Consider the following 18,984-nt stretch of genomic DNA (forward strand, 5'->3'; position numbering starts at 1 on the left):
GGATTTAGTCAAATCATTTCTGCTTTTGGATAAAGATATGTGCAAAACTCAAAATAAAAATAGCAGTGCTGGGTACAGCCCTAGCACAAGAACTCTTTGCATCTAGAAATCAACGTTTAAATGTTCATTAACATTTAAGAGCTGTCGACATGACAAATTACTGTCAAAATCCTTAGCCAATGATTTATTGACTTTTATGATTACAGATGACTTAATAACTTTTTCTAATAGTTTATTGGGGAATTGCCAACATAACATTTTACATTTACAGTATACCTGAAAACATGGTGGCTAATGCTTGATTCTTCGCCAGCAACAGATTTATCACTGTCGTTATGGAAGTGAAAAAAATAGATTTTGAAAATGAGGGATTTTCTCACGTCTTACCATATATGTGTCAGCTCAAACACTGAGTTTATATTTCTTTCTTTAAAATATATCAACAACTGATTTTTAAAAATGCTATACTACTGTATACTCACTATATCTAGAGAACGGTAGCTCCTGATCACTTCACTTCAAATGAATAACAAGCGGAAGAGAGAACTCTGTCAACGTTGTTTGACCAATAAAGTTTTTCTAACCACGTGATCAAAACTGTCATGGCTGCGCCCTCGTGCAATGCGTGGTTGCCATCATTCGCAGCGATACTTTTGACTTAAAAAAGCAAATCCAGTCAAGGTAGTTGTTTGTTTTTTAATACTTTTACTCATAGTTGTTATTTTTGTTGTCTGTGGTGTACCGAGCCAATCGGGTCGGACATTTTTAGGAGGGATTTTCTATAAAGTACACACATAACGCCACGAGCATATCAGCTCCGTTTGAGAGAAGCAATCCAACAAATCTACGCGACTCGGTGTATATTTGTAGGAAAATGAAGACATCAAGGATGATGCCCAGAAACAAGCGCATGTTCTCCGGGATGAGGAAACACGCCAAACGGAGCATCCACGTGAAAGGCAACTGGAAGCCTGTAGAGATTGATCCCAGCATCTTCTCCGAAGAAGGAATGGAGAGCCTGGTGTGCTTTGAAGAGCTGACAGATTACCGGTTTGTAGACTCGGAGAAGGCTGCTGCTGCTGCTGAAGCAACAAATGAACCCTCAAGGCACAACAAGAAGAAGAAAACGAAGAGAAAGGCCAGCGAGGCGAAAGAGGCAGGGGAGGAGGTAGATGTGGAGACTAAAGACGGGGAGAACACTGATGAACCCGTTAAGAAGAAAGCTAAAGATAAGAAAAAGGCCCCACAGGAATCGGACCAACCAGACGAGACTGCTGAAGAGGCGCTACAGAATGATGTAGCTGCAGGCAAGGAGGCAGGAGACTGTGAAAAGCCTCCAGAAGACGCCTCTAAAGATGTATCAGAGGCCCAATTAAAGCCCCCCAAGAAGAGCAAGAAAAAGAGGAAAAAGAAACCCAAGAAACCGATGAAGAATGAGAACATCCCGGACGCACTGTCGAACCAGGAGTCCATCCCAGAACCTCAAGCTCCAGAGAAAGAAAAACCCACTCAAGATGAAGTCCTAAAGCCTCCCAAAAACAAAAAACAGATAAAGAATTGGACAAATGCAGCAAGTTCTGGCTGCGGTGACAAAAACGCTGATGTGAGTGGCTGGAAGGACCTGTTCGTCCCATCTCCGGTGCTCAAGGCCCTCAGCAGTCTTGGATTTAGCTCACCGAGTCCCATACAAGCCCTGGCTTTGCCTCCAGCTATCAGGGACCGTATGGATATATTGGGAGCGGCTGAGACAGGTAAGATACTTTTATTTTTATTTTTAAAAACCTTTGTTTTTAATGCACCATTGCAGTGTGGTTCCACGAGTGAAGCTAATGTGAGCCCTGTCATTACAGGAAGTGGGAAGACGCTGGCTTTCGGGATTCCTATGATCCACGCCATCCTGGAGTGGCGCAACCGTTCGCAAGAGCCAGATGGTGATGATGGTGATGATGATGATGATGATGACGACACTGAATCGACCGTGAAAAAAGGGGAGAGTTTTTATCTACCATCTGTAGATGAGTCCGCAATAGAGGAAGACCGGGAGGACGAGGACGAGGACGTGGACACAGAGGGAGGAGAGGAAGAAAGCGTCACAGAGCAGGGTCAAGGTGACCCCGGCGAATGTGACGGCGAGGACGACTGTGAAGAAAAAGATGGCCATGAGAGCCCCGGGGATGATCCAGTGATCGAAAACGCGCAGTTTGACCTCGCCACCGAACCAGAAAAGGCAAAACCATCAGTGGCGGGTGGTCGCAGTCAGCCTCTGCTCGGCCTGGTGCTCACTCCCACCAGGGAGCTGGCTGTTCAGGTCAAGCACCATATAGATGCCGTGGCCAAATTTACAGGTAAGCCCTTCAGAGTCTTGTGATTCCCTGGGAATTTTGTTTTTTAACAATTTAAACGTATTTATCAATGTCAACATACTCATTATGTGACTCTTGCGCAGACATCAAAACAGCGATAGTGGTGGGCGGAATGGCACAGGAGAAACAACGGCGGATGCTAAGGCGAAGACCCGAAATCGTTATTGCCACTCCAGGACGTCTGTGGGACTTGATCCAGGAGAAGCATCCACATCTGCTGAATTTGAGAAAGCTCAAGTTGGTCACAATTTATTTTTTATATGCTTTGGCAATATGGTAAAAATCGACATGGCAATATATTTGTTATCAATAGCACATTTATCTAGATATGCCGTATGGTTTTATTTTTCCAGACAAATTGCAAATATCAGTTTCAGTACAACGAACCGTCTCCCACTGTACTCGCAACTATAAAATCTCAAAGTAAAGTTTCTATTCTCATTTGTTTATCTGCATGTGGTGGAAGTATCACATATTTTTTTTCTTCTGGGACAGGTTTCAGAGTTTTGACACTCTTTTGATTAAAGGCTTTATTTGAGTTGGGTAACTAAAGGTAGAATGAGCTTCATTAATGCGTTTTACAGGGTAATTTCCCAACAACAGTTTATTTCTAGCAAACCTTGCAACAGAAAACCAGACTAATACCCGGGATGGTTTGAGTGTGATAAATATTTCTCTATATCACTCAGATGTTTTTTTGCTATTCCCCCAACTCCTCTTTGTTGTGTTATTGCACAGGTGCCTGGTCATCGATGAAGCGGATCGCATGGTGGAGAGAGGCCACTTTGCAGAGCTGGAGAGTCTGCTGGAGATGCTGAACAACGATCACTTTAATCCCAAGAGGCAGACCTTTGTGTTCTCTGCCACACTGACCATGGATCACAGCATGCCCACCCGCCTTCTGCAGAAGAAGAGGAAGAAGAATCTGGACCAGAGGAACCAGCTGGAAACTCTAATGTACAAAGTGGGGATCAAGTCCAAACCCAAAATCATTGACCTGACCAGGAAGGAGGCCACAGTGGAGAGCTTGACCGAGACCCGAATCCATTGTCAGAAGGAAGAGAAGGACTTCTACCTTTATTACTTTCTGCTCCAGTATCCCGGCCGCACCATGGTGTTTGCCAACAGTATAGACTGCATCAAGAGACTGAACTCTCTGCTGGTCATCATGGACTGTACTCCGCTGCCCCTTCATGCCAACATGCACCAGAAGCAACGGCTCAAAAACCTGGAAAGGTTTGCCGAGAGGGAGAGGTGAGGTTTGCACACACTATGTGCTTGTGTTGCTGCTATTATGGCCAGGATTCCCTTGTTAGAAACAATACAATGGAGCATAAACTATAGGATTCTACAGGTAGAGATGATTTACTTTGCGCTCAGAGAAACTCATCATTGATTCTTAAACAGGTTACCTAAATGTAATTTAGCATATTTTACCTTGTTACTCCACTGACGTGTAATCAACTGATTAATTACTGAATGGACACTTAACACGATATCAAAATGTCATTCTCAGTTGTGTTCTGCTGACTACTGACGTGGCATCTCGAGGACTGGACATCCCAAATGTTGAGCATGTCATTCACTACCAGGTAAGCTTTGTCCACATCAGTTATTATTTTTAAATAAATGACTTTACGTAATAAACATACAAATTAGCAGGAGTCCTATGTTTCAATGTCAAGCAAAATGTTAACAATAGTCTATTTTTACCTGTCTACCTAAATGTTAAATACATCTGCATAACTCTCTTGACATTGAATTAGAGGCTGTTCCATAAATGTTCTACTGCAGCATGAAGAGAGCTTTGGTGTAACAATGTTTAATCATGTTCTCACACAAACACCAGGTTCCCCGGACATCAGAGACTTACGTCCACCGGAGCGGCAGAACCGCGAGAGCCACCAAAGAGGGTCTGAGTTTGCTGCTAGTAGGCCCAGACGACATGATGAACTTTAAAAAGATCTACAAGGCTCTTGGGAAAGACGAGGATCTTCCCATGTTCCCCATAGAGGCCAAGTGCATGGACGCCATCAAGGTGAGATCCAGCAGTAGGTGTGGCCTCTTTGTGGCATTAAATAGATATTTGATTGTTGACAGTTGACTGTGTTTCTACACAGGAGCGGGTCAACTTGGCCAGACGGATCGAGAAGATTGAGTTCCACAACAGCAAGGAGAAGCAGCACAACTCCTGGTTCAAACAAGCTGCCGAGGCGCTGGAGGTGGAGCTGGATGATGATCTTTTAATTGGTGAGACCGACATAACACAACATGTTCTGCACCAGGTTCACTTTATTTAAAACGGTTCCAATACAGACATCTGAATATACCATCCATGCCCACAGGCAGAGGAAACGACGACGACGGTGACAGAGAGCAGCAGAGGGTGGTGAAAGGGATGAAAAAGCATCTGAAGCATCTGATCTCCCAGCCGGTATTCAGGAATCTGAATAAGTCCAAGTACCCCACTCAAATGGGAAGGCTCTCCATTCCCCACATGCCTGTGGCTGGGAGGGGAAACGCCCTCTCCAGTCTCTCGAGCCAGGAGACCAAGCGGAAGTTGAAGAAAGGTGGCGCGCAGCAGCGGAAAAAGGAGCAGCAGTGACATGTTTGTGGAATGTGTGTTTAGAGAAGCCACCTTTTGACGGGGTTTGTGTGAAATGTTGATTTCATGTAAATGGTTTTCATGAATTTGTTTCAATTTGATGAAATACTTATTGCACAATGTGCAAAAACCCAAAATGTTATTGCAAGTGTTGACTCGCTGTATATTGCAAGACTTTATATAAATCTCTTAAGTGTCTCAAAGCCCAATGGGGATTCTCATTCCATCAAAGTCACTTTTCCTGAGTTGAGCCGAGTCCTCGTGGGTCTCCGGTCAGTGTTGAGGTCGCGCGTAGAGAATGTTATAATGTGACGTTTGGTAGAGGAGGTGCAGGGAGGGTTCAGCACCTTCTGGAATGACGTGGTGAGCCACCTGCGGTTCGTCGCCCTCCATGGAAACGATGTGGATGCAAATGTCCAGGGCCTGGGACAGCGCGAGGATGTCCACGTGATCGCACTCCATCGCCATGGTCTCCACCTCCTGAATGAAGAGAGCGAAGACGTTACTGAACCAAACCGAATTCCTTGACTCACCCTCCCTTTTGTTGAAACCATAGAATTCTTTTCACTAGATGGCGGCAGCGCTTGGTTACAAACTTGCTGACAGTAGACCAGCAGATTGGGGGCCTCCACAAAGTTGCAGAAGAACTCTGCCTGGTTTTGCAGGTGCGCCGAGGTGAGCAGCCGGAGATACTGCACCACGCTGTCGGACGTCGTCTGCTCATTGAACAGCCGGAGCAGCGTGTCCTCCTGCTCGTCGGCCTGGCACTGCTCCACCACGTCCACGACCTGCAGGGGGACCAGGTATTTACACAAGGCCGTTTCAAATGGCTCCACGGTGTGTGTGCCTGTTTTAAAAAGCGGGATTATTTAGCGGTTATTCTGAGAAACTGAAGGATGAGTCCAATTGGTTCTAACCATTACCAGAGAAGCCATTACCTGAAGAACAGGCCCTTCATTGGCAGGGGACATGTTGCCAGATTGCAAAGAATGGAATTCAGCTGACTCAAGTGTCAAGAGATTCACTATAAAACACTAATCCAAATGATTAAACCTTGTTTAGCACCTTTTGTGTGTGTCAGTATTACAAACCCCTAAAGGCCCGAGCTTGTATTTCTTGCTATTATAATTTGAAATGGTTCGTTCCTGACAATAAATCCCCCTTTTGATAAAGCCTTATTAGAACCCGACTTCATAACTCATGTCAAGTCAATAAATTCGGAAGAACCGCGGGGTTTACTGTGTTCAGGTGATGCTTGAAGGACGTCTCGTCAAATCCCGCAGAAGACAAGTCCTCGTAGGTGCGAACAATCTTCTCCTTAAACCTGAAAGCCAAACCAGGGAGACGTGAGCGCCTCACACTCGAGGGCGAGTCCGGCTTTTCCCGAACGGCCGTAATGGCGATCAGTGACTGACCTCTGCAAAGCCCTGGCGTTGTGCAGCACCGACTCCAAGTGGGCGAAGCACAGCGCTCTGTAGAAGCAGTTTCCATCTCCGCGCACTTGTCTGACGGTGGAAAACTGCCCGCTTAAATCCTAACAAAGGACAATAGAGCTGATTATTATGCAGTTTAAATGGATTATTTGAGCCTTTTGAAGAAAAAAAAAATGGGCGGTAGAGGAGGAGGGGAGAGGGGGGGGGGGGGCTGAGTAGTTCCAACAGACCCAGGCGGACTAATTGCCCTACTTTGTATTTGGCACACGGCGTTTGCTCTGCAAACAGCGAGGAGATGTCCTCTCGGCAGGAGACCAGGCTGCCCTCCTCCATCTGTCGAGGAACGAACAGCTTCACCGCCGAAGAGACACCGGGGGACACCGGACGGGCTACTCGCGCGACATGTCTCCGTCCTTCCGCTCAGGCTGGATGCGCGTAGTCACGTTTGACCAAGAACAGACGCGCGTCAAAGCCGTGTGTCAAAACATTGTTGCAATCGTATTTCCATTTTGTGGGAACCGGATGTTTGCGGAGACCACGTGGTCTTGTTAAAGGGACAGTACTGGGTTTGGTGTGGGGGGGGGGGGGTTGGGCTTGTCTTTGACTTTATACTGCGCACAATAATACTTCATATATCTCTGTTGGAAAGTAGCCTAATTATGTCAAAACGTTTAATGTGAGCTTCTGAAACTAATGGAAGTAAAAGCTTACAATTGTGCAACATCAATTGAAAAGGGTGGAAGTATTTGGTCCTGCATGTTGTGGAGAACTGTGTTAACTGTATTTAATATATATAAAGAATATCAAAGAATAATGTATCATACTTTAGTTCACATACTCGTAAATCTTTGATCTTTTCTAATTGCTGTTTATTTCATCTTAATTTGATAGAATTTGTGTGTATACCACTGCAGATGCCGTTTTGACTGGAATTACATCTTGTCAGCATCATTTGATAACGTTTATTATTTTAACAACAACAATGATTAGATTCAAGTGACACTTTACAAATTTCTAGCAAATGTGAAATACAGAAAAATACGGTAGGAGTGGCGAACACGGAAACTTAAACAAACTCAAAATAAAAGAGTCAAGCCACTTTATCACAGATGGTGACAAAAACATCTTGACACAAGGTTTGCTTACTTGCTTTTTCCAGAGTTATAATTTCCATGCATCCCGTTCTTCATCAGTGGACCCGGTGGACATAGTTGCCAGGTTGTACTTTTTCCTGTCAAGCTACTGCTTCCAAGGTCAAAAGGGAATTCTCACACCCAACAAACTTACATGAAGCAGTGATACCGCGGTGAGTTGTTAACGTTCCACATCAAATCATTGTCTCACTCTTTCTGCTGACTTTACTTGAACTTTTAATTTGTGTTTTCGTGCCATAGCTCTTCATTGACCCCCTCGCTCTTTGGTCTTTCGCAGCTGTTCTATTCATCACGGCAGACCCAGACTCCATCAGTCTCCTCGCTCGCCTCTCCGTGTCTGCCTTGTCCAGGATGTACTCCTGAAATCAAACTCTTAGTTTAAAAAGTATGTAACAGAATGTAAATTACCACCATATAACAGAAGCAACTATTTCCTGAAGACATTACCTTGACCATGTCCATCATTGTCAGTATGTTCATGTTTGTCAGAGGTCCGTATGCTGATATATAACACTGCTCTGCGAGATTGTTGATTGCCATGAGCATGCGGCCCTCTTCTTCAACCTGAGTGACAATGACATATCATGATATTTCTCTCCTTAGATCTGTAAATTAGCTCAGGGTCCTTTCCCACGCATAATCCTGAGAGCCTACCTTCTGTCTGGACAGGCCTTGCTCCATCAGCAGGTCAACCTCTGCCTCCTTGTTCTTCTCTTTGAGGGTTTCTAACTCGTACCGCAGTTCAGACAGTTCCTTATTGGCCATCTGTAACACACACATACACCTCAGATTGTGCATTCAACATCAACCGTTGAAGAAAAGATGTGTGTGTGTCTGACCAATGTTTTCATGCTGCGCTCCTGCGTCATGGCCAGCAGTTGTCGCTGGCTCTGCTCCACCTCCTCCTCCAGACGCCCCAAGCGCTGCAGCAGGTCCCGGTGGGTGATGGACAGGGTCTCGTGGCGCCGAATGATGGGCATGACCAAAGATTCCGACCCATTGTCAGGGTAAGCTGAAAGACATTTGGTCCATTTTACAGCAATTGACAGCAGATTTGTGTAAAGGTTTGTTGGACTTACTGCTGGGGAAATGATCAATTGTTTTGATCAAGTAGTCCTCGTAGATTTTGTATTTTGACACCTTCTGCTTTAAAACCTGCTTTCTGTGAATTGAGAAATGGAAAGAAAAAAAAGAAAAAAACGTAGGTTAAAAATGACAGCGGGATCGAGGCGTCGGGTGAAAGTTCCCACCTGGCTTCAAGTTGTTTCAGCTCATCCGTCAGATCTTCTATCTCCCTCTGTTTAGAAGTGTTCAGCTCCAGATCAGCCTCGTACTTCCTCAGCGCTCGGCGCCGCTTCAATTCTTTTTCAGCCACAAACCTCTCAAACTTCATCACCATCTCTGCAGTCTGGGTGAAAGTACAACGTATTACTCTATACTGGCCGGTGTCAACAGTGGACATCTAGATGCAGGTTCGCAGGCTTTCATTTCACCTCCTGTTGTTTTAGTTCCAATTCAGACCTTCTCCCAGCGAGAGCCTCCATGCGGTTGTTGAACTCTTGACGCTTGCGTGCGAGTTGCTGGTTCACGGTGTCCAACTCAAACTGTTTCCTCAGAATCAGGGTCTTTTGCAGAGTGTTCACTCCAGCCTCAAGGACTCTGCTGGAGGTCTAAACATGCGATAAACTCTCAAACTCTGTCCATGCACCAAAATATCATCAACAACAAAATCCTAATTTGTACTCTGTCGTACCTCTGTCACAACAGGGAGGTGGTTGACATTCTCCTCCTTTTTGTGTCTGATGAGAAATTGGTTTTCAGAACCACTCAGTTGACACATTTATAAACGGCTTATGAGAAATAGATTTGACGTTCTGACCCTTGTTGTATGAGAAAATCACCGGCCTACCTGTGTTCTTCCAACTGTGTTACAAAAATGTTTTTTTTTCTGTTTTCCACCTTCAGTTTAAGTCGGGGGTCGCAGTCCTCTATGATAGGAAGGGACGACGTCGTCATGTTTTTTATATTGTCCAGTAATCCTTGTGAGTAAATAAGTCCTGCAGTTATTCCACGTTCGGGTATCAGAACTTCTTCTCCGGATGTCTTCCCAGGTTTGTGTACCGGTTGCCTAGGAACCGCCTGCGAGACAGCAGGGAATGTGCCGGGATCGTTTCTCCGTTGTCACGGCAACTGCCAGAGGGGCGGTTCCGTTTTAATGACTGAATGAGAGCGGCGATTCAAAAGGAATGAGATCGATACAGATCCGAGACGAGGGGAAAACTAAGAACCCTCGTTCTGTTCTGATTCCCGAGAACCCGAGTACAAAAGTCTGTGGAAGTCCGAAAAAAGGGTTTGGGATGATCTCACACTGTGCAGCAATGAAACGAGTTCTATAAATAACCCAGTATTGACCTGAAATAATTATACAATTATGAAAAAAAGTTTACTGCGTTGATGATAACTTCATATTGATCCCATTTAGACATTTTAGACATATGCACATATAGTTTGTTTTGAATGATTGTTTCTGCGTAACTAATATAACTAGATTGTAACTATCTTGAGTGATATATATGTATATCTTCTTTTCCACCTAGAATTTTAGAAAACAATCATTTCTATTTTAAAGATTTACCAGGTCGATGCAAAACGCAGATACCGCAGAAACGTCTGTTCTCAACCCCAGTTTGTGCTCCACATCACACTTAAATGTCAAATCGTGAGTTCTTTTGCAAACAGACTTCACAAAAATCATGCTCCGACCAATGTGTTTTGAATCCCAATTTGATCTAAGCAGAGAAGAACCTTCCACCTTTTAGGGGATGAATATGAAAGCAGCCTCCTAATGTTTAACAGCGTCATTCTAAGTTTTAAGCCCCCCCTTTCTAAGTGGAGGGGCTTTATAGTTTTATAGAGTTTTTTTCCTACTGTACATTGATATTACACATTGTTACAGGAAAAGCAAAGGTTATCTTTAAGGTTAAAAAACAACAACAACAACAGGTGTAATCACTGCTACGGTTTGCTGACACACCAAAATGAGACGGGAGCAATTTCAACAATGTTAATTACGCATGCACTAGCATCAATTTACATCTTATCTTTACACATTGGTTTTAATTTGACAATCAATTAGAGATGTAGATTACTGTGTTGGATTTATTATTTTCTGGATGTGGATATTCTTCATTGGCCAAAACAATGTGGGACTGTGGGACATTTGACAACATTCTCACAGTAGTTTGGTTCCTCTGGCTGTAAATAGACATGCTGATAGACTTGTTTGTTGTGTAAAGGCCAGTTCAGTTGAAGGAAGTATTCTTCACAAAGTGATTGTGAAACCAAAATCTGCTGTCACTGTTGTGTGCACATTTTCACACTTCATCGCGTCACAGCAGGAGCAGACAGCAGAGCGGAAGGATAATCTTCAGCATTCAGCCTCTCAAGCAGATCAACAACTGTATTGTAAACGCTTTTTAATGTGGACGAGGAACACTGACATGTGGTGAGTTGGACTCTTTGATTTATAGCTTTGAAGACATTTCACTTTGTCACTGTTTGTCCAAATCTCTCATTTTCTGTGTTTTGTCATTGTATGAAAATACCGTACCGTGCCCACAGTCATGGTAGAAGAAAATAAATGCTAACTCAAACTTCATGTGGTGTTCTCGTGCCAGCGTTGTGCTGCATAACTCACTGTAACACTGCACACGAGCTCACCTCGGCGTAGCCCCTCCAGCTGCAGAATCAAGTGGAATCAAGCACGGTTCAACATGCCCTTAAAAGGCATCCATCCTCATTGCTGGAGCTGCTGCTCTCTCGTGTCTAAAAGTGTAGATTTGAACCCGTCAAATGGGCTCAGGCTCTTATTGACGCAGTGTGACTCCCGAGTTTGTTCACGCATTTAATTTTATGTGTGCGCTATATTATTTCTGACTCTGTTGGTCTGTACGATCGGGCTCATCTCTGCTCCATGAAGAAGACAGCGCAACATTGGATGTCTCCGTCTGGACAGCACGTCTCCTCCTGCGATGGTCACAGTCAGCAGATCCATGTCGCTGTACCAGAGACTGAACAACGATATCAAAGACAGGCTGTCTGTCTACTCCCTGAGCCCTTCGGCCAACTCCACGGCAAACCTGCTCAGGTGAGGAGGCATAATGTACATCTATAACTCCGTACTGTCTGGCTTCATTTTGCTAATGTCTCAACAGTCCCTGTCAACAAATTGCCCCCAGACGGACTGTCAGCAGCTTTAATTGTCTGCATGCAGAAATGTGAAAAGTATACTTCCTCTTCTGCTGTTACTTCAATCAGTGACGTAAATCAGTGTGTGTTCCGTCATTGAAAAAACCCTTCCTCTTGTGGAGAAACGACTGCTTAAAAGGAAGAGCATCTTTATCTTGAAGGATTTATTTCCTGATTAAAATTGTTGCCATTTGGAAGCAAGTGAGGTGATATTGAAAGGTGAATGCTTAAAACAGAGTATGTGCCTCACAAGTTATAAACACCTGGGAAATAGAATTATGGCATTTTCTATGTAAGAATGTTTCTAAATGACCGTAGCGATGTTTTTGAGGATTTGAGGTTTTATGGAGTTAACATTCAGCCCCCATTGAATTATTACAATTTCAACTTCAACACAAACGTTGTGTGTCTAAGATCTGGGGGAATTCAGAGTCGTGGGAGCAGAATATCCAGTTACAACACTAATTCAGCAGCTATGAAGGACATAAGACCCAGATAACACTTGACTGCACGGCGATCAAACGTGAGCGTCTCTCGTGCTCATTGTCACCCCTCGTTGCAATATTTTCTCCTCTTCCTGTTCATCCAAAAGTCCGCTTGTCTTTAATTCGTGTGATTCGTTTCACGTGTGGAGTCAATTAAACAAAGGCTTCGCGCAAAGCAGAGCCCCCCCCCCCCCCCCCCCGCACGGCTTGCGTTGTGTTCTCCGGGGCCGGTCACAGCCTTATCTCTGGATGTCCGAGTCTCTTGACATATATGGACACAGCCGGCACACAGCCGCCTGACAGCGGCGTCCCGAAATAATCCGGCGCGTCGCGGCGCAGCTGAGCCCCGCCGCGCCGCCACTGTGCGACATCTCCCCCCCCCCGCCCGGGCCGCCATGACGAGGTTCATCTATGCCGAATACTTATCTCAGTTCCGCAATGCCGGAGGTAAAGGCAATAAGGTTTCGTCGCGAATGCGGGGCGATGGGAGGAGAGGAGACGTCGTGGCGTCGGACCCGGAGTGAGTCTTTTGTTGTTGAGGGCTGTCCGATTCGGGGGCTGCGCGCGGGCGCGTGCGCGTGTGTGTGTGCGCGCGCTTTGTGTGCTTTGGATGCCCTTCTGTTGTATGACCGCTGTATAACTGCGAGAAGAAAATGCTTATTCCTGATTCCTGATTCCTGATGATGATCTAATTGTCTATTAGATCATAATTTATTATTATTATTATTATTATCATAAATAGAAATTGTATTGTCTGAATACAAATATTTGAGATTGAATTGTCTAGTCAGTGTAATACATTGAATGCCTTCAGGTGTGAGTGAGTTAAAGTGTTTTTTCCCTCTCTCCTTTTTAAGGGATGTTGGACCAGTGGTTTTTGCCATCAGGAAAGGTGACGTGAAGGCTGTAAAGGATCTCGCCACATCCGCTCCTCTCAGCCTGCTGAGGGAGAACCAAGATGGCTGGATCCCTCTGCACGATGCTGCCTTCTCTGGACAGACAGAGTGCTTGAAGATCATACTGAAGGGTGTGACATTAAAAGCATTACGTGCCTTTGTTTCGGTTTTAAACTGATAACGACTGAGCTATTCAAAGTGGCAATTTTGCTGTTTGTACAGACTCAAAATGACAAACATGTCACCCAACTGGTTTGAGTGATATTAATGTTTTCTGCACCAGCTCATCCGGGATCGGTAGACAAACGCACCTTACAGGAGCAGACGGCCCTGCTGCTCGCCGTGTCTTCTGAACACTTGTCGTGCGTCCAGTGCCTCCTGGAGACCGGCGCCGACCCCGACATCAGCAGCAAGAACAAAGAAACCCCATTGTACAAAGGTGCAGCCCTGTCGCATACAAAAGAACTGTTGTGAAAATAACTGCACAGATAACTGTTTAACAGATGACTCGTCCGTTTGTGTAGCTTGTGAGTTGGACAATATGGACATGGTGAGCTGCCTTCTGTCCCACGGGGCCACCGCGAACCAACGGTGTGGTCAGGGTTGGACGGCCCTCCACGAGGCCGTGTCCAGGAACAACACCGAGATCTGCGAGACACTAATCAGAGCGGGGGCCGCCATCAATCCACCTAACACCTACAGCGTTACACCACTGATTGTAGCAGCGCAACGAGGACAGGCGGGGGCGCTCTGCTACCTCATTGGAAAAGGTACTTTTCTGCAAAGGAAATATATCACTTCTTTCCCTGGTTTTTGATCTGATTTTAAAAAGTCGTGGATCAACCATGCTTCTCTGTAGGTGCAGATGTGAACATGCAGACGTGTGACGGGGTCACAGCTCTGCACGAGGCCAGTAAAAATGGCCACAAGGAAAGCGTTGCAGTGCTGTTGAATAAAAACGCCGATGCTAACAAACCCAACAACTCAGGACTTCTGCCGCTGCATGTTGCCGCTCAATTTGGACACCATGAGTAAGTCACTTGTCAACTAGAAACAATTGTAACATTGCTTAAAATGCACTTGAATTCCGACACAACATGTGTGGTTTTATTGTTATGAATGAGACTTTCATAGGCTGCCTTCATGTGTCTTGTGTGCGCAGGGTCGTGTCCATGCTCGTGCCGGCGACGAGTCGAGCCAGGCTCCGCCACAGTCGTGTCAGCCCCCTCCACCTGGCAGCCGAGCACGACAGACACGCCGCGGCAGCTGTGCTGCTCAGGGCAGGTGCAGACGTGAACGCCACCCTGGCCGACAGTCACTCCGCCCGGTATGCCGACCGACGGGCGACAGCCCTCTACTTCGCGGTCGCCAGCGGCGGCAGCAGGACGGCGGAGGTGTTGCTGAATGCTGGCGCTGACCTTGGCCTGGACCCGGTCAGTCCCCTGCTGGCGGCCGTGCAGCGGGGCTGTGTCTGCACGGTGTCCTTACTGCTGGAGAGAGGGGCCGACGTCGGCGCCAGAATACCCTCCCACGCCACCACGTTCCCCGCCGCTGTCGCCCTTTGCGTGGATAACTTGTCTCTACTCAAGTGTCTTTTGGACAACGGCTGTGACGCGGCCTCCTGCTTTGCCTGTGCATACGGATGTGGCCCTCACCCGTCGACAGGAGCATCCCACATAACGACCGTTGGCAGCAACGGACTGTCTTTGCATAACGACAGTACGCTTCCTTTGAACTGCAGTGAGCCACCCGAAAGAGCAACACAGGTGCGAAACAATTAGCCAGAAGACAGTGTCACAGGATTATACAATAACTGTGTAAATAATGCGTGTTTCATTTCGTTTTTCAGTTCTGTGAGTGGATCTCAACATCCGCTATCAGTAAACAGGCCGGACCGATCATCGACTTGCTGCTGGAGCACGTCGGTCATGTTCAGCTGTGCAGCAGGCTCACGGAACTGCTGGACAGCCGAGAAGAGTGGCTCCCCGTTAAGAGGAAGTCACGTAAGCATCTGTCTTGACGGGGTCTCTTTCGGTTTTTAACTTCCTCACACGTGCACACGACCCAAATGTTGTCTGAAATCACTCAAGTGACAATCCTCTTGCTCTTTTTTTAAAATTCAAATCTTTGTTCTGTCCACAGTGTCACCTCGTCCACTGCTGCACCTTTGCAGATTTCGGATTCGGACCCAGATGGGGAGACACAGACTGAAATCTCTCACAGCTCTACCTCTGCCAGACAGACTGATCGGATACTTGAGCCTAGCTGACTGACTTTAACCTGAACTTCAAGTGATATCTGCATCACAGATGTGACTAAATTTATCAATTTGTGTTTCCATTTTTAGCTGCATTGAATATCTTTTATCAGTAGATGCAATTATCTATGTGTAATGTCTATTTATAACATAAATAATTTGTTTATTTAATCTGTCCGTGAGAATGTTTTGCCGTTTTTACAGAAACGCTCAATGAAAGCAAAAATAATCTAATACCCAAAGGAGTTCTCAAGGGAAGTTGAGTCATTTATTTAAAAATAAAAGTCACGGTTTCAAATGTGCCCTTCTATCATACAATACTTTGACAATGAAAAAAGGTGTCCCACATTCTATTTCCATAGTTGAAAGACAAAACTAAAACGGGATGTGCTCATTCATTTGCATGACTTTTAGTGCTGAAAAGAAACGAGCAGTCATCCTCTGCAGAAACCTAAAAGTAGAAACCTTTCAAATGGATGTCACTTTTCAGATATTTAGAACGCATCACACAAGGACGATATTCTGCAAGTGCGAAATAGTCCCTTAGATCTAAACAACACAAATAGATTACTTTTCCAATAAGTGCTCGTGGAAGTGTCTCAATTAAATGTTATGAGACGTAGAACTCAACATGAAGACAATTAGTCCTATTGGCGCGTGGCCTGTGTGGGTGCTCCGGGGTAATTAAATGAATCCAAACACGCTGAAGATCGGCGAATGGACGCTGGGTTTGGTCGCTATGGGTTTGACCACAACATGCGTGTGGATTTTCGGTCCGTAGGGATGCGCAGGTCTCTCCGCCTCTGCCGCTTTGCTCCACGGTCCCGGCTGCGGATGCGGCACAACGATGTGACTGTGGAGAACCTGGTGTCCGTGGTACTGGAAGGGGCAGCAGCCGCACACGTTCGCACAGTGGCGAGAGGTCGTGTCCGACTTGAGCGTCTCTCTGTCCGCTGCGCCGCGCCAACTGGACGCCGACAGAGCGGCCTTTGCGTCATCCTTATCGCAGCTCCGTTTCCTCTTTTCACTTTCGCTTCCCTCGGAAGTGCCCGCGTGGTTCCTTTTTAATCCCGTGTGCGAGTGCTCCCTCTCAGTTGGGGTCAATTTGGGTTCCTCCCAAAACGAGGCCGGTAGTTGCCGTTTCCGCATAGGCACCTGCTCCACGGCGCTGCCCACGTTCTCCGCGCGCGGCGCATCCGACGCGGCCTTCTCCGTGACGTCCACGCTCAGCTGAGCGGTCCCCACCGGTTTGGTGTACCCATAGTCCGCAGACCTGTGCGTGTGGCATCGCGGCACCCGCGAGTACTTCTGGGAGAATCGCTTCAGTTGTTTCTGCAGATATTTCCTGTGGTCCACGGAGCGTCTGCACGGAGCCGACTTGTCCAGGGCCGCTTTGATGTCGCTGGAGGCCAAATTCACAAAATTCAGCAACGTCTTGACTTCACTGTCTGCGTGCGCCGCCATATCTGCGGAGACCTGGGATCAAATCAGTCCATGATGGAGCGTGGAGGCCAACATCAAGATCTAAAGGTAAATCGGAGAGAAAAATAATTAAGGATTTGCCTAACTTCATATTTTGCTCTTAAGGGAATTATGCAACCAAGCCAAGAAACAATGTGATGCTTCTCGGTTGCATTTTTTGGGAGGGGGCGAGGGGGTTATAATAACCCTTTACTCACCACTGCCGGATGGCCCGAGGCTCACTCGAAGCCACTATCCAAGCGCAGACTTCCCTCCAGGCTGAGCACTTCAACAAGTTGAATTAATATAAACTCCTTGTAGTTATGGTGCTTTCCTTGAACCAATCAGCGACCCCAAGCCCCTCACAATGCACCCAATCAGCCTCCAAGCCCCCTGGTATCCAATTCTTCACCATTGCAAATTGTTGTCATGGAGACCCTGGAAAAAAGCCCGTGAAGGGATGCGATATTTCTCCTACACAGTGATTTTCGCGCGTCGGATGAACTTCCCCTAAAAGTGTGTGTGTGCATGGGTAAAAATGAGGGAAATAATAATGAAATAATCGTGCATCCTGACTTTATTTTAGCGCAATCAAAGTTTAGCCTTAAACATAGATACCCCGATACCTTCCCCAAGAGTGATGTCAGATGTAGGATTTGGTCAGCAAGGGGTGGGGGGGGATCTAAAGAGTGCATAACCATGGAAAGGGGCTTGAACGCTCAAGAATCTTGTCTTTCTGTTTGCCCCCTCAATCGAGCGACACAAAGGCTGAATTACTCATTCAAACCTCGCGGGACAAAGGGAAAGGAGCTGGATAGCACTCCTGCATTTGTAGTCAAACATTTAGAGACTTAAATCGAGTCGTCATGAAGGAGAAAGAGTCGGACAAAGCCCATAGAATTGCCATCAGCAAACATTTTCCTGTGTCATATTATGGGGTCTCCATGGCTCCCTCTGGCCCGCGGACAATAGCACAAGTTTGCACACTCGAATACTGTCACCCTGCCAACGGTAACAAGGGCCCAAAACAGGACAATCCCCAGAGAAAGCATGGGCTCCGCGGGGAAGGTTGCAATGGAGGAGGAAAGGGGGACTTGTGAAATGCTAATTGAGCTTCATCCCCTTATTGGAGTGGGGGGGGAAAAAAAGAGTACCTATCTTTCCATTGAACCGCAGCAGCAGTGGAATGAGATGTGAGGAAGCTGTTTGCCTGGTAAGTAACACCTCGTGCTCGTGCGCTACCCTGAAGGGACCACTCCAGCGTCAGGACACATCATTTTTGGAAACAATCTGCAGTCTGCATCGAGGCTGCAGGCCATTTATTCCAAGGGAGCTGCAACCAACATGATTGATTGCCTCATTCACTCAGTGCTGAGGTTGTCTGAGGAGAGCCCTGCAGGTCTATATGTGCTCTGACCGGTCTATCTTTTTTTTCGGCGATGCATCCCTCTTGTTCTGGAGAGGCAATGGGACCCTATTGTCCTGGTCTCTTCTTCTTCCTTTCACCTCTGTGTTCAGCTGAAAGGGCCCATAAACAATGGGGCTCCCCTCCCCTCGCCTGTCACCCCACTCCTGTGCTTTTGAAGTGAGGGAGAAAGGGAAAAAGGAAGCAGAGTGGCATCCACAAATCCCGGAACGTGACACTGTTCTTGTTCCAAGACAGGTGGGTGAAATGTTTCTCTTATATTTTAAATACTCAGAGGATCGAGTAGATCTATGGGACTCAATAAAAACACTGAGCCAAGTAGAAAATATGTATGCATGTTCATGAGCATACATGACATGCTGCCCTATTTTGCCTGAAGCACTTATGTGGTTTCTCTGTTTGACTATTCAAAAACAAACAAACAAAAATCCATCACAGCAAAATATCCATCTTTGTACAAAATGCTCTCTCTGTCCCTTTTACTACTCACTGTATCTACTTGTTCCAATGATCTGTTGATATAGTCACAGTGCACCTAAATCGCATCATGCATTTCCAGACTGTCCCACTAGATGGCAATCCACCTCCGTAATGATAGAGCTAAGCTGAGCTGCTAAAATAAAGGGGAAAGCCACAGTAAAGATAAAAGTTTATTT

The 18,984-nt window shown here is 46.2% G+C and overlaps 5 protein-coding genes across 9 annotated transcripts; 2 read left to right on the forward strand and 3 right to left on the reverse strand.

Annotated features, from left to right (window-relative positions):
- Positions 1-572: 572 nt before the first annotated feature.
- On the forward strand, positions 573-4,968 carry ddx24 (DEAD (Asp-Glu-Ala-Asp) box helicase 24). The gene is made up of 8 exons (XM_037487346.2): positions 573-1,751; positions 1,851-2,345; positions 2,447-2,600; positions 3,102-3,617; positions 3,880-3,955; positions 4,213-4,401; positions 4,484-4,613; positions 4,709-4,968. Exons 1-8 carry the CDS (start codon positions 875-877, stop codon positions 4,966-4,968), a joined length of 2,697 nt encoding a protein of 898 aa, XP_037343243.2. The 5' UTR covers positions 573-874.
- On the reverse strand, positions 4,638-6,917 carry LOC119228065 (ubiquitin thioesterase OTUB2-like). The gene is made up of 5 exons (XM_037487355.2): positions 6,654-6,917; positions 6,384-6,502; positions 6,208-6,292; positions 5,565-5,756; positions 4,638-5,448 (listed from the first exon to the last, which is right to left on the reverse strand). The coding sequence occupies exons 1-5, from the start codon at positions 6,732-6,734 to the stop codon at positions 5,242-5,244; spliced, it is 684 nt and encodes a 227-aa protein (XP_037343252.2). The 5' UTR covers positions 6,735-6,917; the 3' UTR covers positions 4,638-5,241.
- Positions 6,918-7,349: 432 nt separating this feature from the next.
- Positions 7,350-9,673, reverse strand: si:ch1073-416d2.4 (coiled-coil domain-containing protein 42 homolog). The gene is made up of 9 exons (XM_037487350.2): positions 9,465-9,673; positions 9,309-9,354; positions 9,049-9,225; positions 8,806-8,963; positions 8,635-8,717; positions 8,395-8,567; positions 8,210-8,320; positions 8,003-8,119; positions 7,350-7,914 (listed from the first exon to the last, which is right to left on the reverse strand). Exons 1-9 carry the CDS (start codon positions 9,569-9,571, stop codon positions 7,729-7,731), a joined length of 1,158 nt encoding a protein of 385 aa, XP_037343247.2. The 5' UTR covers positions 9,572-9,673; the 3' UTR covers positions 7,350-7,728.
- Positions 8,459-15,653, forward strand: LOC119228060 (ankyrin repeat and SOCS box protein 2-like). Of its 5 annotated transcripts, none has more exons than XM_037487347.2 (10): positions 8,459-8,562; positions 10,954-11,060; positions 11,571-11,702; positions 13,146-13,315; positions 13,468-13,623; positions 13,709-13,954; positions 14,044-14,215; positions 14,347-14,950; positions 15,034-15,187; positions 15,327-15,649. In XM_037487347.2, the coding sequence occupies exons 2-10, from the start codon at positions 11,035-11,037 to the stop codon at positions 15,455-15,457; spliced, it is 1,791 nt and encodes a 596-aa protein (XP_037343244.2). In that variant the 5' UTR covers positions 8,459-8,562; positions 10,954-11,034; the 3' UTR covers positions 15,458-15,649. The 5 variants fall into 5 exon arrangements, with proteins under 5 accessions (XP_037343244.2, XP_062413314.1, XP_037343246.2 ...); XM_062557330.1 differs by having other exon boundaries at positions 8,471-8,562; positions 10,951-11,060; positions 11,538-11,702; positions 15,327-15,644; XM_037487349.2 differs by having other exon boundaries at positions 8,471-8,562; positions 10,951-11,060; positions 11,535-11,702; positions 15,327-15,643.
- A 42-nt stretch (positions 15,654-15,695) lies between these two features.
- Positions 15,696-18,570, reverse strand: LOC119228064 (protein FAM181A-like). The gene is made up of 2 exons (XM_037487354.2): positions 17,121-18,570; positions 15,696-16,965 (listed from the first exon to the last, which is right to left on the reverse strand). Exon 2 carries the CDS (start codon positions 16,903-16,905, stop codon positions 16,126-16,128), a length of 780 nt encoding a protein of 259 aa, XP_037343251.2. The 5' UTR covers positions 16,906-16,965; positions 17,121-18,570; the 3' UTR covers positions 15,696-16,125.
- Positions 18,571-18,984: the final 414 nt, after the last annotated feature.

The sequence above is a fragment of the Pungitius pungitius genome, chromosome 14 (genome assembly GCF_949316345.1).
Source record: "Pungitius pungitius chromosome 14, fPunPun2.1, whole genome shotgun sequence".
NCBI classification, from domain to species: domain Eukaryota; kingdom Metazoa; phylum Chordata; class Actinopteri; order Perciformes; family Gasterosteidae; genus Pungitius; species Pungitius pungitius.

Coding starts and splice junctions, on each gene's coding strand:
- ddx24 (XM_037487346.2), top strand. CDS start 875: ATGAAGACATCAAGGATGATGCCCAGAAACAAGCGCATGTTCTCCGGG. Junction 3,956..4,212: donor AGCATGTCATTCACTACCAG/GTAAGCTTTGTC, acceptor CACAAACACCAG/GTTCCCCGGACATCAGAGAC. Junction 4,614..4,708: donor GGATGATGATCTTTTAATTG/GTGAGACCGACA, acceptor CCATGCCCACAG/GCAGAGGAAACGACGACGAC.
- LOC119228065 (XM_037487355.2), bottom strand. CDS start 6,734: ATGGAGGAGGGCAGCCTGGTCTCCTGCCGAGAGGACATCTCCTCGCTG. Junction 6,503..6,653: donor CGCCGTGTGCCAAATACAAA/GTAGGGCAATTA, acceptor GTCCTTTGTTAG/GATTTAAGCGGGCAGTTTTC. Junction 5,757..6,207: donor TCAAGCATCACCTGAACACA/GTAAACCCCGCG, acceptor GTCCCCCTGCAG/GTCGTGGACGTGGTGGAGCA.
- si:ch1073-416d2.4 (XM_037487350.2), bottom strand. CDS start 9,571: ATGACGACGTCGTCCCTTCCTATCATAGAGGACTGCGACCCCCGACTT. Junction 8,718..8,805: donor CTGAAACAACTTGAAGCCAG/GTGGGAACTTTC, acceptor CTCAATTCACAG/AAAGCAGGTTTTAAAGCAGA. Junction 8,321..8,394: donor AGCGCAGCATGAAAACATTG/GTCAGACACACA, acceptor TGTGTGTTACAG/ATGGCCAATAAGGAACTGTC.
- LOC119228060 (XM_037487347.2), top strand. CDS start 11,035: ATGTGGACGAGGAACACTGACATGTG. Junction 14,951..15,033: donor CACCCGAAAGAGCAACACAG/GTGCGAAACAAT, acceptor TTCGTTTTTCAG/TTCTGTGAGTGGATCTCAAC. Junction 15,188..15,326: donor CCCCGTTAAGAGGAAGTCAC/GTAAGCATCTGT, acceptor TTCTGTCCACAG/TGTCACCTCGTCCACTGCTG.
- LOC119228064 (XM_037487354.2), bottom strand. CDS start 16,905: ATGGCGGCGCACGCAGACAGTGAAGTCAAGACGTTGCTGAATTTTGTG.